This window comes from Anomaloglossus baeobatrachus, chromosome 1, assembly GCF_048569485.1.
Source record: "Anomaloglossus baeobatrachus isolate aAnoBae1 chromosome 1, aAnoBae1.hap1, whole genome shotgun sequence".
NCBI lineage: Eukaryota > Metazoa > Chordata > Amphibia > Anura > Aromobatidae > Anomaloglossus > Anomaloglossus baeobatrachus.
This window is the reverse complement of record NC_134353.1, coordinates 945,462,449-945,481,335: the sequence shown is the minus strand read 5'-3', so window position 1 is coordinate 945,481,335 and position 18,887 is coordinate 945,462,449. Positions and strand designations below refer to the sequence as shown.

At 54.7% G+C, this 18,887-nt stretch overlaps 1 protein-coding gene across 1 annotated transcript in view; it reads right to left on the bottom strand.

The window, feature by feature from the left end:
- PLCXD3 (phosphatidylinositol specific phospholipase C X domain containing 3) overlaps positions 1-18,887 on the bottom strand; it is a 142,331-nt gene continuing 123,444 nt past the window's right edge. Inside the window, exon 3 of the mRNA XM_075343707.1 lies at positions 1-443. Coding sequence (XP_075199822.1) covers positions 305-443 — 139 coding nt within the window. The 3' untranslated portion in view covers positions 1-304. The remainder of the gene's footprint in view (positions 444-18,887) is intronic.

Genomic DNA, 18,887 nt, shown 5'->3' with positions numbered 1-18,887 from the left:
TTCATTTTTATTTTTTTCCCCCAAAAATGAACCCTTTTCAAATTACAAGGTAGCACCACGGGCAGCGTCTCCTCGCCCCAGTTCTGTGATCATGAGAATTAAAAGTTCTGTTAAATTTAAACCTTCTTTAAGAAAAACATTCCCAGTCCCGATGATTGCGCCTCCGCAGCTCCTCTGCTTTTTGCTGACCAGATCCTATCGGAAGGACATAAATGTAACTTCCCTTATCTTCACTGTTTACTTGACCCCTCGTGAATATTCTCAGGGCTGAGCTCCCGTCTAATGTCCGATCAACAGGATTTCATCACAGTTCCTGTAAATGTGGAGAAACATTGGAAACTTTCCAAAGTAGCACTTCCGGGATTTCCTTACATCGGCGTTGGACGTTCCATGGAGCCCTCACCGGACGGTTTGTGGACCCCGCACCGAACCCTGAGCGGATCCTAATGAGAAGAAGAGTAGAAAATACAATAAAAAACAAATAAAACTTCTAACAATCATTAGCAGCCATAAACAGCTATACGATATACGAGAGATATAAGAGAAGATGGAGAATACACAGATGATGGGGGCACTACACTATTTACTATTATGACAACTAATTGGGCCATGGGGAGAAACAGGAGGCAGAGAGAAAGGAGCAAGGAGCAGGGCCAGATTTACCTATAGGAACAGCGGGAAGAAACATCTGCTTAATAGGCAGTGTACATAAACTATGTATAGTAATATGGCAATTAGATACTGTGAGAATTAGAGGAGAAAGACTTTGGGAAGGACCGAAGAGGAGGACACCTATGAGGAACAAGGAGAAGACTGCAGAGGAGGACACCCATGAGGAACAAGGAGAAGACTGCAGAGGAGAAAGACACCCAGGGGGGACAAGGGGAAGACTGCTGAGGAGGACACCCATGAGGAACAAGGAGAAGACTGCAGAGGAGGGGGACACCCCAGAGGGACAAGGAGAAGACTGCAGAGGAGAAAGACACCCAGGGGGGACAATGGGAAGACTGCTGAGGAGGACACCCATGAGGAACAAGGAGAAGACTGCAGAGGAGGGGGACACCCAGGGGGGACAATGGGAAGACTGCAGAGGAGGGGGACACCCCAGAGGGACAAGGAGAAGACTGCAGAGGAGGAAGACACCCAGGGGGGACAAGGAGAAGACTGCAGAGGAGGGGGACACCCAGGGGGGACAATGGGAAGACTGCAGAGGAGGGGGACACCCCAGAGGGACAAGGAGAAGACTGCAGAGGAGGGGGACATGCAGGAGAGACAAGAGGAAAACTGCAGAGGAGGGGGACATGCAGGAGAGACAAGGGGAAGACTGCAGAGGAGGGGGACATGCAGGAGAGACAAGGGGAAGACTGCAGAGGAGGGGAGGGGGACACCCAGGAGAGACAAGGGGAAGACTGCAGAGGAGGGGGACACAAGAAAGATTGCAGAGGAGGACACCCATGAGGAACAAGGAGAAGACTGCAGAGGAGGAAGACACCCAGGGGGGACAATGGGAAGACTGCAGAGGAGGACACCCCGGAAGGACAAGGGGAAGACTGCAGAGGAGGACACCCCAGAGGGACAAGGGGAACACAGCACAGGAGGGTGACAGCCAGGGGGGACAAGGTGAAGACTGCAGTAAAGGACACTCCAGAGGGACAAGGGGAAGACTGCAGAGGAGGAGGACGCCCAGGAGTGACAAGGAGAAGACTGCACAGGAGGAGGACACCCTGGAGAAACAAGGGGAAGACTCCAGAGAAGGAGGACACTCCCAAAAGGACAAGGGGTAGTCTGCAGAGGAGGGGAACACCTAGGAGTGACAAGGGGAAGACTGCAGAGGAGGAGGACGCCCAGGAGAGACAAGGGGAAGACTGCACAGGAGGAGGATACCCTGGAGAGACAAGGGGAAAACTGCAGAGAAGGAGGACACTCCCAAAAGGACAAGGGGTAGCCTGCAGAGGAGGGGAACACCTAGGAGTGACAAGAGGAAGACTGCAGAGGAGGAAGACACCCAGAGGGGATGTGACGCCCTGGGCAAGCCAGGGGTCACAGGTCAAGACACCACCACACACCCCACATTCCCTGCAGGCACACCAAGGTCAGAACACAAATCCTTGTTGCCCTCCTCCAGGGGCTGATGTTCACACCAGGGAGTGGGCCAGGCGGTTGGCTCCGCCCACCGAGGAGTTCACAGTCCTGGAGGCGGGAAAACCAGCAGTTAGTTAGTTGAAGATTGAGTTTGAGAGTAGAAGGAAGTGGTAGAGGAGCAAGTAACAGGAGTGGAAGTGAAGGAAAGTGACAGCAACAGAGCCTGAAGTTGGTCCGGGTGTGTGCCCCGGACTGAGACAGCAAGGTTGGCAGACGGCGGTGACCGTCTGCAGGAGAGGCTGATCGGAGGTTGCCGAAAGGACCGTGGACGGGTGGTGGCCCGGCGGTACCGGAGCGGTATACAAAGAGAAGCCAGCACCATTGGCAGGGGCCTTTCGGATCCCGGCAAGGCTAGGAGTCGCCGTAATTTGCCAAATCCGTCAGTGAAGGGGACCTCCGGGTCTCCCAGCAGCAAAGTCCCGATTGAAGGCAACAGTCCAACCGTGAAGGGGAGACACCGCCACCGCCAAGGCACCAGTTTCCCAGGGCCAGCGCCTGCGGGCAAGAGAGGGGCTCCTCCGGCTCATATCCAAGCTGGGGAGCGGGTTACCGGTGGGAATCCATCGCTACCAACAAACGTTTCTAGGTGCAGGGAAGAGACAGTCACCGCTAACTTGCAGGGAACATCTACACCGCAGCCGTCCGAGGGACTCGTCCAACCAGCCGTTTGTTTACCGTGAACTGTGTCATCATCCTTGGGCTGAGTGAGTACCTCCGTGCCGTGCGGCACAGCGCTGCCCCTGCGTCCCTGCACCTCCACAGGCCCCATAACCTGCCTGTCAACCATCCCAACTCCCCATCATCGGGCCCCGGGACCACCAACCCCCCCTACCCACGGAGGGGCAAACCAACATTTAGCTGCTACATACCACCACTCCCGGGATCCCCAGACAGAGCAGCGGTGGTGTCCACACAATCACCAGAACCGTGGGTGGCGTCACGGACATTAATCAAATCCCCCACCAACAAAGCACCCCTTTCACTCACGGGCGAGGAGCGCCGCTCGAGTCCCCGGGATCCGGCCTATCGCTCGAGCCACCGAGCAGCAGTAGCCGCAGAGCAGCGGCGGCCGGACCCGAGCAGTGGGAGAGCGCAGCGTTGACACCCTCCTCCCCGCCCGCGACAGGGACAATGGGAAGACTGCAGTGAAGGACACCCCGGAAGGGCAAGGGGAAGACTGCAGAGGAGGACACCCCAGAGGGACAAGGGGAACATGGCACAGGAGAGGACATTCAGGAGGGACAAGGGAAAGGATGCAGAGGAGGAGGACACCCAGGTAGGACAAGGGGAAGACTGCAGAGGAGGAGGACACCCAAGAGGGTCAAGCGGAACACTGCAGAGAAGGAAGACACCCTGGTTGGGCAAGGGGAAGGCTGCAGAAGAGGATGAATACACTCCAGAAGGGTAAAGGAAGAGGACACCCAGGACAAGGTGACGGCTGCAGAGGAGGAAGACCACCCCAGACAGGCAAGGGGAAGGCTACTGTGTCGCCCTGGGCAAGCCAGGGGACACAGAACACAACACCCACACCCCACATCCCAGGTAGGAACACCACAGTCAAAACACAAATCCTTGTTGCCCTCTTCCAGAGACTGTTGATGCACACCAGGGGGTGGGCCAGGCGGTTGGCTCCGCCCACCGAGGAGGTCACAGTGCTGGAGGAGGGAGGAAACCAGGCAGAAGAGCTCAGGGAGAGCTTGAGTGAGGAGTCCAGTGAGGGACATGTAAGAGTCTAGTCAGGGAGGAGGAAGTGGAAGGAGTGAGGAGTAGCCCAGGCAGGGGCTAGAGTAAACAACAAGAAGTGAAAGTAAGGAAAGGAAAGTGGAAAAGGAGGAAAGCAAGAAGTGGAGACAGCGCAGAGAAAGTGCAAAGCCTGAGAGCCCAGCTGTGTGTAGGGCTAGAACAGCAAGGTCAGCGACGGCGGTGACTGTCCGGAGTGGGACGGTTCGGAAGTTCCTGGAAGGACCCCGTTGGCTGTGTGCCCGGTGGTCTGGAGCAGTGTTCCGAAGGACAGTCAGCACCAGGGCAGGGGCCTCTCGGACCCCGGCAAGGCTAGGAGTCGCCCAATTTGCCGAATCCGTCAGTGAAGGGGACGTAGATCCCCCAGCAACAAAGTCCCGATTGACGGCAACAGCCCGACCATTACCGGGGAGACACCGCCACCGCCAAGGCACCAGTTTCCCCAGGGCCAGCGCCTGCGGGCAAAGTGTAGAGCTCCTCCGGCCCAGATTGCAGTCGGGGAGCGGGTAACCGGAGGGAATCCACCGATACCATCAGACAACACAGGTGCAAGGAAGAGAGACGTCACCGTCACCTACCGGGAGTGCAGGTGCAGCCGTCTGTGGGACCGTCCTACCAGCCGTTGGTTTACCGTACAAACTGTGTCCGTGTCTCAGGCTGAGTGAGTACCACAGTGCCGCAAGGCACAGCGCTGCCCCCGCGTCCCTGCGCCCTCCAGGCCCTACACTTTACATCTCTTCACCGGGATCACCAACCCCTACCCACGGAGGGGCAACACAACACCTGGCTGCTCCCATCACCATCCCCGGGACCCCCACACTGAGCAGCGGTGGTGCCATCACCACAACCGTGGGTGGCGTCACGAACTATAACCCCATCAAACACCCCCCTTTCACTCACGGGCGAGGAGTGTCGCTCGAGACACCCCGGGATCCGGCCTACAGCTCGAGCCACCAGGAGCAGCTGCCGGACCCGAGCAGAAGGGGTGAGCGCGGTGTGCTGACACCCTCCTCCCCGCCCGCGACAACTTGGCGTCACGAACAGGATCTTACCGCTCTGCCGTCAGGTAGAGGTGCGCCTTGTTACAGCCGGAGGCATCCGGCAGAAAAATTTCAGAAGCCGCCATCTTTGGCGCGAAAAGTTCCCGCTCGAGCGTCTTCTCGAGCAGTAGAGGCGCGAAGGCCAAAACCCCGCCCCGAAAGAGGAGGGGCCGGAAAGAGCTAAGGGGGACGGAAACAAGATGTCTGCGCCCGACGAAGCCGCAGGAGGAGCGGTGGTCGCAGCCGCAGCGGCACCCGCGGATGGGAATGGGCCTTCCCAGGTCCCGGCCGTACTGGCGGGAGGTGCCGCGGCCCCCGCGCTTGCTCAGGTCATGCCGTTTTCCTTGCCCTATGCGCCCGGAGCTGCCTGGCTACCGCAGTATGACGGGAAACCGGATGCATTGCAGGCCTTCCGGAAAAAGCTTAACCCGTTGCTAGAGCTGTACCCCCTGACTGATAAGCAACGTGCAGCGATAGTGCTAGGCCAGCTAACCGGTGCGGCGGAGCAGGAAGCGGAGACCTGGGCCGAGGGGGACCGGCTCTCTGTAGCCACCATCTTTGAGAAGCTACAGACTGCCTTCGAGACCCGGACTGAAGCTGAGCTGAGGATGCAGTTTTACCAGTGCCGGCAACGAGCTGGGGATAGCATTCGGGACTATGCTCTACGTCTGCAGACCGCCCTCCGCACGCTGAAGCGGGTGAACTCTATTAATGAGGCGGATAGTAATAAGATGTTAGTGGAGCAATTTGCGCAGGGGATGAGGTCCCCTGAGGATCGTAAACAACTCCGGCTGTGGGCCCTGGAACACCCCGATGTGGACTTTGCTGTGTTAAAGGAGCGGGCTATCAAAGCACTACAGCCCCCAGCTGCTGAAGCTCTGGAACCCGTCCTGTGGCCCGTCGAGACAGCTCCCGTTGTGGCGGCCTCAGCCAAACCAACCTCCTTATTACCCGCAGCATCGAGCAGCACAGTGGAAGAACTGGCAGCCCAGGTCCGTCGCATGGACGGAGACCTTGCCAAAATCCTTGCTGCGCTTCAACCTCTGACCAGATCTCAGCCCCCAGCGCAGATACAGCTTGCTGACAGTCCCGAAGATGTTCCCTGGATGCAGCAGAGAAGCGCTAACAACCCGCGGAGCAGACCTCCAATCTGCTACAAGTGCCGTAAGCCGGGTCATGTTTACCGACAGTGCCCGTTAAACGAGCAACCCCTGGGGCCCCGGGCCAATCCTCAGGAGTAGAACACCGTGGCCCCCCGGACTGGCGAGACCGATACGTCGGGGCCCGCCCTATTATCCCTGTGGCTGTGGACGGCATACCCGTGATGGCTCTCTTGGACACTGGATCACAGGTAACTACCATACCGTACACATTGTACCAGCAATATTGGGCCACAGACGAACTGGCGCCTCCAGACAATAGTATAAATTTGATTGCCGCTAATGGACTTCCATTGACTCAGGTGGGGTATAAAGAGGTGGCTATGACAGTGGGGCAAGCTGAACTGCAACACCAGGGTATGATTGTGATCATGAATGAGCCTAGTGATCATAACCCGAAAATAGTGTTGGGAACCAATGTGATGGAACACTGCATGGCTGATGTGTTGAACCTTTTGCAGCAGCTAGCCGCCACGGCGGCGGGGAGCCGGCAGAGGGCTGTGCAGCGTGAGATCCGCGCCCTGATGTACCGCCAGCATGTAAGCTCAACCGGAGGGGAGATTGGTGGAGTGCGAGTGCGAGTGATGGATGTTGCTCCATTGACTGTGCCCCCTAGGAGTGAGATGATGATCTGGTGTAGGGCAGCAGTAGGGCCTCAGGGGCGTGACTACCCTGCGATGATAGAACCCATGCCTTCCGAGCACTGGCCCACTGTAGTGGCCGCCCGAGGGGTGGTAGATGTGAAGAAAGGGAGAGTGCCTGTGAGAGTGTTGAACTGTGGGGAGGAAGAAGTCAGGCTTCCCCGGTATGCCACCATTGCCAAGCTGCTCACCCTGGACCCTCACACTATCCAAGAAGCCCGTCCATCCACACTCCCACCTACCAGCAGCACTTCCCCACCCCAGGGGGACACCAAGGAGTGGCACCAACAGCTACATGTGGGCACTGATGATACCCCTACACATCACAGGGCAGGGGTACACCGGGTAGTGCAGGAGTACGAACAGGTTTTTAGTAAGCACCCCCTAGACTTTGGGCAGATCAAGGGGGTCCAACACCACATTCCCACGGGTGAACATCCCCCTATCAAAGAGAGGTATAGACCTATTCCCCCTGCACATTATCAGTGTGCCAAAGATATGTTGAAGAATATGAAGGAGGCAGGGGTTATTCGGGACAGTTGTAGTCCCTGGGCCGCTCCGTTGGTACTGGTCAAGAAGAAGGATGGTACCATGCGGATGTGTGTGGACTACCGGAAGATCAACCAGATAACCCATAAAGATGCCTATCCCTTGCCTCGTATTGAAGAATCTTTGGCTGCACTGAGAACTGCAAACTACTTCTCGACCCTTGACCTCACCAGCGGATACTGGCAAGTGGCCGTGGCCCCCGAGGACCGGGAAAAGACCGCCTTCACCACCCCGATGGGGCTATGCGAATTCAATAGCATGCCGTTTGGGCTGTGCAATGCCCCCGGGACCTTCCAACGGTTGATGGAGTGCTGTCTGGGACATCTAAACTTCGAGACCGTCCTGCTGTATTTGGATGATGTGATTGTTTATTCCCAGACGTATGAGGCCCATCTGGAGCACCTGGCCGAGGTGTTCGCGTCCCTTGCCAAGTTCGGGATGAAGTTGAAGCCCTCGAAGTGCCATCTGCTGAAACCCAGGGTGCAGTATCTCGGGCACGTGGTGAGTGCGGATGGTGTCGCCCCCGACCCTGAGAAGATTACTGCCATCCAGAGCTGGCCGAGACCAACCACAGTGAGGGAGGTAAGGCAGTTCCTGGGTCTGGTGGGGTACTACCGGCGCTTTATAAAGGGGTACACGAAGATGGCTGCCCCCATGCAAGATCTCCTCGTGGGACAGACCAAAGGTGGTAGACCTATTGGAGCTCCACTGTTGTGGGAGGACAAGCATGAGGAGTCCTTTGGCCAGTTGAAGGCGGCCTTGACCGGAGAAGAGGTCTTGGCGTACCCTGACTATGGGCGCCCGTTCATCCTCCACACGGACGCCAGTAACGTGGGGCTAGGAGCGGTCTTGTCCCAGGTCCAGGATGGGAAGGAGAAGGTGATTGCCTACGCCAGCCGAAAACTCCGGCCGACCGAAAGGAACCCTGAGAACTATAGCTCCTTCAAGCTCGAGCTATTGGCGTTGGTGTGGGCTATCACAGAGCGGTTCCGCCACTACCTGGCGGCGGCAAAATTCACCGCGTTTACGGACAACAATCCGCTAACTCACCTGAACACGGCCAAGTTGGGCGCGCTGGAGCAGCGGTGGGTAGCCCGGTTAGCCAACTATGATTTCACCATAAAGTACCGAGCTGGTCGTGTCAACATCAATGCAGATGCACTCTCCCGGATGCCCCATTTGTCAGAAGAGGGGTGTGAGGATGACGACCTCGAGGAGATTGAATTGCCTGCGTTTCACCAGCCGCATACTGAGAGGGTACAAGTATGTCAGCAACGGGTGGATCTGGACCCGCGGCCCAGTCAAGAGTGGCAGGACGCCCAGGACCAAGTGCCGGCTGTCCGCCTTGTCAAGACCCTGGTGGAACAAGGTGCTATTGGGATAGACCCTGCCGCTCCAGCCGAAGCCCAACGTTTGTGGAAAGAACGAAAACGGCTCTACCTACACCAAGGGAGGCTGTACCGTGAGCTGATCAACCCAAAGACCCATGAGAAAATATGCCAGTTGATCGTTCCTCAAGCTGAGGTTGCTACTGTCCTGCGGGCATACCATGATGGTGCTGGCCACTTCGGGTGGAAGAAGCTGGAGATGCTGTTGAGGGAGCGGTTCTATTGGAGTGGGATGCGTGAATCGGTGGAAGCCTGGTGCCGAGAGTGCGGTCCTTGTACACTGAGGAGAAAGGACGAGACTAGCCAGAGGGCACCGTTACATCCCATAGTCACCCATCAGCCGCTGGAGCTGGTCGCCCTGGACCATGTCAAACTTACCCCTAGCCGAAGTGGGTACACCTACGCATTGACCATGGTAGACCACTACTCAAGATTCATGGTGGTAGTCCCCGTTAAGGACCTGACTGGTCGAACCGCTGCCCGAGCGTTCCAGGCCTATTTTTGCCGCCCCCACGGGTACCCCGAGAAGGTGCTGACCGACCAAGGCCCGGCTTTTGAAGCAGAAGTGTTTCACGAATTCTGCCAGTTGTACGGCTGCAAGAAGATCCGGACCACCCCGTACCACGCCCAAACCAACGGCATGTGCGAGAAAATGAATCACTTGGTCCTGGGGCTCCTCAAGACGTTACCGCTGGAAGAACGGAACATGTGGCCGGAAAAGTTACCCGACTTGGTCGACATGTACAATAATATCCCATCCAGCTCGACGAAGTGCACCCCAGCGTATCTGATGAGGGCCCGGCCTGGCCGCCTGCCGGTGGATCTGGAAATGGGGTTGGAGGCTCCGGAAGCACTCCCTTCAACGGCAGAATGGGAAAGTCGGAGGAGGGCCCAGTACCGGCAAATCCAGGAGTATGTGGAGAAAAACCTCAGTCGAAGTCGAGAACAGCAAGAGCACCGGTTCAACCAGAAGGCGCCTGCAGGTCCTTTCCAGCCAGGAGATGTGGTGCTGAAACGGAAGAGAAAAGCCCACAAACTGGATGACCAGTGGGAGCAAGTCCCTTACGTCGTACAACCCACCGAGTGGGACAATGGGAAGACCTACCAGATCAGTCGTGACCAAGGGGGCACCCTGGCCACAGTTTCTCGGGACCATCTAAAAAAATGCCCCCCAGCGTTGAAAGCAGAGGCTGAAGTACCGGTTCCTCCACCAGTGGAAAAGGCAGCAGAGGTAATCCACACTGTAATGGGTGACTTCCCAGCAAACTGGCCTACGCAGAACGGCGCGGTGATCCTTCCAGTGATACTGTTCCCACAACCCGTGGATGAAGAAGTAGTGGAAGCGGTTAACCGTGAGCCAGAACCAGTGCCAGTGCCCAGGGATGAACCTGTACCCAGCCCCCCTGCACCTCCGCCTGCCCCACACCATAGCCGGGAGGAGGAACCGATTGTTCCCTCTACCCCACTGTCTAGCACCACTGACACCGGGCCCCGAAGGTCCACCCGTTCCAACCTAGGTAGACCCCCACTTAGGTACAGGGAGACCGTTCTGTGAGTAAGAGGGGCCCGCAAAGGTAAAAGGTTGGTGTGTGTCTGTTAACAGTTTTGAAAGTTTTGAAAAATGAAAAATGATTACCGAGTTTTCACCAGATTTGCCTTTGTGATTTGAACCGGCTGGAGCCGGCACCGTTGTCCCCGTGGGGACCGTTAAAAGTTTATGCATGGGAACTAATCATGGACAAGCCCGTGAACTCTGCAGGGCAACCACAAACGTTAGTGGCTTGTAAATATGTTGGGTACCGTTACCGTTTCCGCATGCCGCCTCCGGAGAGGCAGGTTGGAGGGAGGGCCCTGAGCAGAGCAGGCCAGGGCCCAGCCACCAAAGGAACCGGTGGCTACCCTCTGGAGGGAAGGACAGATCCCGCTCGGGTGACTTGTGCTGGACTGTGGGTCAAGGGGTGCTGCCTGGGTTTTAGGGGCAGCATCAGGGCCAGGTTGCTTGGGTGGGAGAGAGCGGAAACCGTGACCGTACACCGTTGTAACGTTAAAAGAAAATGTGCCTCCCGTCTTGGGAAGAGTTATTGAAATGTATGTTTGTTTAACCCTGTTATCCCCTTTTTACAGAAAAATAAAACCGGTGTAGGACGGCAGCCCGCGGACGGTCTGCATTTTGCTAAGGGGGAATGTGTCGCCCTGGGCAAGCCAGGGGACACAGAACACAACACCCACACCCCACATCCCAGGTAGGAACACCACAGTCAAAACACAAATCCTTGTTGCCCTCTTCCAGAGACTGTTGATGCACACCACGGGGTGGGCCAGGCGGTTGGCTCCGCCCACCGAGGAGGTCACAGTGCTGGAGGAGGGAGGAAACCAGGCAGAAGAGCTCAGGGAGAGCTTGAGTGAGGAGTCCAGTGAGGGACATGTAAGAGTCTAGTCAGGGAGGAGGAAGTGGAAGGAGTGAGGCGTAGCCCAGGCAGGGGCTAGAGTAAACAACAAGAAGTGAAAGTAAGGAAAGGAAAGTGGAAAAGGAGGAAAGCAAGAAGTGGAGACAGCGCAGAGAAAGTGCAAAGCCTGAGAGCCCAGCTGTGTGTAGGGCTAGAACAGCAAGGTCAGCGACGGCGGTGACTGTCCGGAGTGGGACGGTTCGGAAGTTCCTGGAAGGACCCCGTTGGCTGTGTGCCCGGTGGTCTGGAGCAGTGTTCCGAAGGACAGTCAGCACCAGGGCAGGGGCCTCTCGGACCCCGGCAAGGCTAGGAGTCGCCCAATTTGCCGAATCCGTCAGTGAAGGGGACGTAGATCCCCCAGCAACAAAGTCCCGATTGACGGCAACAGCCCGACCATTACCGGGGAGACACCGCCACCGCCAAGGCACCAGTTTCCCCAGGGCCAGCGCCTGCGGGCAAAGTGTAGAGCTCCTCCGGCCCAGATTGCAGTCGGGGAGCGGGTAACCGGAGGGAATCCACCGATACCATCAGACAACACAGGTGCAAGGAAGAGAGACGTCACCGTCACCTACCGGGAGTGCAGGTGCAGCCGTCTGTGGGACCGTCCTACCAGCCGTTGGTTTACCGTACAAACTGTGTCCGTGTCTCAGGCTGAGTGAGTACCACAGTGCCGCAAGGCACAGTGCTGCCCCCGCGTCCCTGCGCCCTCCAGGCCCTACACTTTACATCTCTTCACCGGGCCCCGGGATCACCAACCCCTACCCACGGAGGGGCAACACAACACCTGGCTGCTCCCATCACCATCCCCGGGACCCCCACACTGAGCAGCGGTGGTGCCATCACCACAACCGTGGGTGGCGTCACGAACTATAACCCCATCAAACACCCCCCTTTCACTCACGTCGGGGTACTGGACCCTAGGTCAGTGGGAAGCTTCAAGCAACCCGGCAATTAACCTGCAGAGGATAGGGCCTTTATGGTCTGTTCCCACGAAGCTCAGAGATCGGGGGCACTAGCGCAACGGGGGGGATAGGGTTTTCCAAGCAAAGCAACCCTCTGAAATCCCAAGCGTGAACTCCTGAGAGCAACCTCCTCTGCTACCCATAGTAGGGAGCGGGGCCTGGACAGCTCCAAGCTAACGGGCCACCTGAACACTTTCAAAATTCTGTGCACGGACGCAGATTACAGACCACCAGGCAGTGCTGCAGGGGACGGAACCCGGACAAGCTCCTCCAAGAGGGCAGCGGCACCCAGAGACTTGGTTTGCCACGTTGTCAGCGTCTGCTTTCCTTCTGAGTGAGTACCTGATTAACCCCTGCTACCAGCGAGCCTGCGCTCCCCCTGCAATCCATCCCACCATTCGGGGTCCCAGGGCCTTTCCCTACCCATGGAGGGTAACGTCATCTGTCTGCTCCACTCCATCACCCCGGGTACTCCCAACGGCAGCGGTGGTACTCCCTATTACCGCACACCACGAGTGGTGTCACAAACTATCTAAACTCCCCTGTAAATAACCCCCCATCACGTTTTGGCGTGACCCCGAGCCCTCGGGTACGGAGACCCTGAGTCGTGAGTAGTGACACCTGGATCCGAGCGGTTTGACCGCTGCCGGGGCGGGACTCGTACGAAACAGAAGAAACCCAGGAGGGATAAGGTAATGACTACAGAGAAGATGATCACCCAAAACAAGGGAAGTTTGTAGGGCGGGAGACAAGTGTAATTGTGTCGCCCAGGGAATGGGGTACTCGGTCCTGGGTAGTGTATCACTGGGGAATGTCACTTTGGTGGCCGTTGCCCGGTCCCGTGCCCTGGGTGCTTTTTAATGGGGAGTATTTAAAGGGGAGATTTAAGTTGTTTGTGTGACGCCACCTGCGGGTTGCGGTTAATATGGGTAAACCGCCGCTGCTGAGTCGGTTACTCCTAGGGCTGGTGGTAATGGCAGCTGTGGTGGTAGGCCCTCCGCAAGCAGGGCTGAGCCCAGGAGATGTATGATGGAGTAATAAGGGAGGCCACACCGTGTATTGTAATTAACAGTCTCTACTCACTCTTGGACCCTTGGACGTCTGGTTCAGGTCTCTGTATTTCCAGTGCCAGTTGATGACTCGGTTGCTCTGTTCCCGTCACCCTCAGTGTGGTTGGGTCCCTGTAGCGTGGAGCGATTTGGAGCCCGACTGTCCCTTTTTGTGGCTGTCTCCTTGTCCATATGGCAGACAGTGTGGACCCTATAGGGCTGGTCTGTGTCCCGAACCCCAATCCTTGCTTCACTGCTGGTACCCCTGGATCTGTGGGTCAGTGAGGACCGTGAAGGTCCCCTCACTGTGCAGGTATTTGCCAGACCATATGAAACTGTCACCTGACCTAGGGCCCTGTGCCCCGTCGGTGCTCTGGTCCCAGCGGTACACAGGTGTACCTGTCCTGGCGACCACTCTCCTGTGCCCCCGGGTCACCATTACACGACCCAGCTCTCAGGCACCTCTCCTCTACTCCTTCACTGCACTGGCTCTGCTTGACTGACCGCTGTCCCCTTCCACCAAGCTGTCTAGTCCTCTGGTCTGGCTCCGCCCTCTAGGTGGCCATCCCCTTGTGTCCGACTAGCTAATTACCCCAGGTGTGGAGTGGAAACTGGGATTTTGGTGTGTCTAGGTGTTGCTGGCACTGGTGTTCCAGGTCCCAGGGGTTAGGCCCTGCATCCCGGTGAGGATGCAGTTCCTAGTAGTGTCCTGAGAGGCTCAGGGGCGCTACAGAATAAGGGAAAAGAGGCAGAGGATAAGATCACCCAGAAAGGGACAAGGGGAAGTCTACAGAGAAAAAAGATAACCTGGAGGAACAAGGATAGACTGCAGAGAATGAAGACTTCCATAAAGAACAACGGAATGCTGCAGAGAAGGAGGACAGCCAAGGAGGAGTAAGGGGAAGATTTCAGATCCAGCCATTGATAGAGAACCCCTTTAAATGTCATTGACATGATTTCCTTTCCCAGTGACAGTAATATCGGTCATAAAAAAATCTTGAGCTTCTTTGAAAAACCACCAAGGAGAATGTGACTAATATGCGATTGATACAAAAGTTTAGGTAGAAAGTAAAGCAGAAGGATCTGATCAGTAATTACGGATCTGCGCACACCGCGGGTGCTGACATGTTCCTTCATTATTCGGAGGAGCACCTTTCCACTCTACAGACATTTCTGAAATATGAATTAGAAAAGGTTAACAGCCCATAGGACGCTGAACCGCTCCGCTCCATCATGCCACAATCGTGGTCCTCGCACGGATTGCCGCGTTATTTTCGTGTCTCCTAGCAACTGTATCCTCTGACTATTCAACAGCCGCGCAAGGACGCGACTCTGAACTTCAACACAAATCAGGTTTATGGAACAAAAAGTGATTTCTGTCAAGTATCTCTGCGGAAAAGAAGAACATCCTTAAAGGGCCCCCGTGCTGCGCAATTCTGAAACCTACTGAAATGTGGCAGCACGTTATGGTTTTATCAGGGACATTACTCTGATTTATTTTATAACTGGAGAAGCAGAAACATTTAATCGATAGGAATACAGCGTGAAAAAATTCAAGATACAGCAAGTTTTCTGCAGCTTACTTGTCAGCTTTGCTGTGCAGACTGGGACAGAATGAGCAGAGTCACCTCATTATCATTATAGGGTGGAAAGTTACTGTTAGCTTTATTATACTGCTGGAAAACTTGAATAGTAACATTATACACTACATTCGTCTATAATATAAAACCAGCTGCGATTCTCTGCATTTCCTGACACCCTTCTTCCACAGCTGCTAAGTTCTGGAGCAAGTCTAGCTGATTTTCCTTCTGCAGATAAACTAGAAAAGGAATTTTCTGTCTCAGGCCTGAGACCTGCTTTTTTTCCATGAGGGAGGTGGGTCTTGGGTTTGGGGTAGAGAGTTTTCTGCTTGTGGACAGTTGGATTGGTAGGTCTTTTGAAGTTGGGTTTGGTGTTTGTCCCTTGAGTTGGCTGCTGTAGGTGTTTGCAATTGACTCTCTTCTTAGGAGAGTAGAGTGTGGACCATTGGCAGGGGTCATGGTGGACTGGGAAGCCATTATGAGTTTGGCGGCATATGATGACTTTACCATATTTGTGTCTTCAGAGGGAGAAGCAGAGTAGAAGATGTTAGAGGTAGATTGCTACTTTGGAGGCATCTGAATTTAAGATCTTCGTGTTTGAGTCTTTGGCTGGGAGGAGATCCTGGTTTTCTGCAAAAATTCTTGACATCAAATTTGGCCAAATTTGGTTACCACAAACAAAAGTGTAACAGCAGGTTAGAGATCGCCGCTCAGAAGGTGATCCAATGGAAGGGTTGGTCTTTGATCTTAAGTGAATGAGTAAACCTGATCAAAACTTACCTGCTCCCTTTACTCATCTATCTGGGCAGCGTATGCATCTTGCCGGAGCCTCTCTGGACTCGGGTCTACAGTGTAATCTTCTAAATGTTATGAGGGAATAGACTGAACCTGGTCAAGAGGGAGGTTACTTACTGTACGAGGAGACTAGGAGCGTTGGACATGGTCAACCCTGAGGTATTCCTTGTGAATACCTTCATTAATATCAATATTTCAAACCTCTGGAAAGAGAGGGCTCCTCCATGGGTATTCTCCTGTAGGGGATGGTTTCAGCCTTTCTTCTAGGAATGGGAGATAGGAGGGCAAGTGAAGGATCTTCACACACCGCATGGACATCTTCCGGCTTATGCTACCCTGGTTCTGAAGTTAACTCGAGGTCTGGGAATGTGGGAGATCAGGACTCTGCCAAGGAAATTAGTTGACAAAAGGGTTTTGTTGACCCATTTCCAGAAGCCTCTAGAGCTCAGAGACTACCCAAGTCGGGATTTTAGGGTGGGTTTACATCTTTTGAATTCTATGAAGATCCCCGCAAAGTTTTGGGACTTGGCTTGGCGCTGCTTCCATGGAAAATCGTGTGTGAGGGACAATCTGAAGTGTAGGAGCTCTGAGGACATGGACTGTCCTCAAGAGCAGTGTGGAACCGTGGTGGAAAGCATGGACCATTTCCTGCTTCATTGTCACTTTAACACAGAGGTATGCAACAGGGTGGGCGCCTCCATTGGCTGACCTCGGCTGGCTGGTCTCTCCTATGTGGAATGGGCCTATGGAGCGCTCAGAGATCTGGATGGTCGGGACCGCTTCACTTTATTTCTAGTTAGAGTGGTGGTTAAGTGTCACACGTGGAACGCACGGTGCTTAGTATCAACGCAACGGAAAATCCTCCCAGTGGATGATGTGTTTAGGACCATACTCGGTGAGCTGGTGAAGGTGCGCTCTCTGGAGTATGAGAGACTGGGCGTACGGAGGGCGACTCTTCTCTGGAATATGAGAGACTGGGCACATGGAGGGCTGCTCTTCTCTGGAATATGAGAGACTGGGCACATGGAGGGCGGCTCTTCTCTGGAATATGAGAGACTGGGCACATGGAGGGCGGCTCTTCTCTGGAATATGAGAGACTGGGCACATGGAGGGCGGCTCTTCTCTGGAATATGAGAGACTGGGCACATGGAGGGCGGCTCTTCTCTGGAATATGAGAGACTGGGCACATGGAGGGCGGCTCTTCTCTGGAATATGAGAGACTGGGCACATGGAGGGCTGCTCTTCTCTGGAATATGAGAGACTGGGCACATGGAGGGCTGTTCTTCTCTGGAATATGAGAGACTGGGCGCACGGAGGGCGGCTCTTCTCTGGAATATGAGAGACTGGGCACATGGAGGGCGGCTCTTCTCTGGAATATGAGAGACTGGGCGCACGGAGGGCGGCTCTTCTCTGGAATATGAGAGACTGGGCACATGGAGGGCTGCTCTTCTCTGGAATATGAGAGACTGGGCACACGGAGGGCGACTCTTCTCTGGAATATGAGAGACTGGGCACATGGAGGGCTGCTCTTCTCTGGAATATGAGAGACTGGGCACATGGAGGGCTGCTCTTCTCTGGAATATGAGAGACTGGGCACATGGAGGGCTGCTCTTCTCTGGAATATGAGAGACTGGGCACATGGAGGGCGGCTCTTCTCTGGAATATGAGATACTGGGCGCACGGAGGGCGGCTCTTCTCTGGAATATGAGAGACTGGGCACATGGAGGGCGGCTCTTCTCTGGAATATGAGAGACTGGGCACATGGAGGGCGGCTCTTCTCTGGAATATGAGAGACTGGGCACATGGAGGGCGGCTCTTCTCTGGAATATGAGAGACTGGGCACATGGAGGGCGGCTCTTCTCTGGAATATGAGAGACTGGGCGCACGGAGGGCGGCTCTTCTCTGGAATATGAGAGACTGGGCACATGGAGGGCGGCTCTTCTCTGGAATATGAGAGACTGGGCACATGGAGGGCGGCTCTTCTCTGGAATGTGAGAGACTGGGCACATGGAGGGCGGCTCTTCTCTGGAATGTGAGAGACTGGGCACATGGAGGGCGGCTCTTCTCTGGAATATGAGAGACTGGGCACATGGAGGGCGGCTCTTCTCTGGAATGTGAGAGACTGGGCACATGGAGGGCGGCTCTTCTCTGGAATGTGAGAGACTGGGCACATGGAGGGCGGCTCTTCTCTGGAATATGAGAGACTAGGCACATGGAGGGCGGCTCTTCTCTGGAATAGGAGAGACTGGGCACATGGAGGGCGGCTCTTCTCTGGAATATGAGAGACTGGGCACATGGAGGGCGGCTCTTCTCTGGAATAGGAGAGACTGGGCGCACGGAGGGCGGCTCTTCTCTGGAATATGAGAGACTGGGCACATGGAGGGCGGCTCGTCTCTGGAATATGAGAGACTGGGCACATGGAGGGCTGTTCTTCTCTGGAATATGAGAGACTGGGCACATGGAGGGCTGTTCTTCTCTGGAATATGAGAGACTGGGCACATGGAGGGCGGCTCTTCTCTGGAGAGGCTTTTATTTTAGCGTACCTTAGTCTACTCGTCTCCTTTCATGCTGGTTATAACCACATGTATATTTCTGTTTTGTTTGGATGTGTAAAATACAGCTCTGGCAAAAAGAGACCACTGCAAAATTTTCAGTTTTTCTGATTTTTCTCTTTATAGTTTTGAGTAAAATGTAAATTGTTCTTTTATTCCATAAACTACTGACAACGTCTCCGAATTTCCAAGCAATGAATTTTGTATTTATTTTCTGAAAATGAGAAATGGTCAAAATAACAAAACAATGCACATTGCTTTCACACCTTAAATAATGCAAAGAAAACAAGTTCATAATCATTTAGAAACAACAATACTAAGAATTTTTTACCTCAGGAAGATTCAGAAATCAGTATTTTGTGGAATAACCATGATTTTTAAGCACCGCTTTCATGCGTATTGGCTGCTCTCCACCAGTCCTTCACACTGCTTTTTGGTGACCTTATGCCACTCCTGGTGCAAAAATGTAAGCAGTTCTTCTTTGTTTGATGGCTTGTGATTATCCATCTTCATCTTGATTACATTCCAGAGGTTTTCAATGGGGTTCAGGTCTGGAGATTGGGCTGGCCATGACAGTGACCTACAAAAGGAATGGCAAATGGCAGCTGGGGTGAAGTGCACGGCAAGAACAGTTCATAACAGGCTCCTAGAGGCAGGGTTCAAGTCATGTAAAGCTAAAAAAAAAGCCTTTCATCAATGAGAAGCAAAGGAGAGCCAGGCTGAAGTTTGCCAAAGACCATAAGTATTGGACCATAGAGGACTGGAGTAAGGTAATATTCTCTGATGAGTCTAATTTTCAGCTTTGCCCAACACCTGGTCGTCTAATGGTTAGACAGGGACCT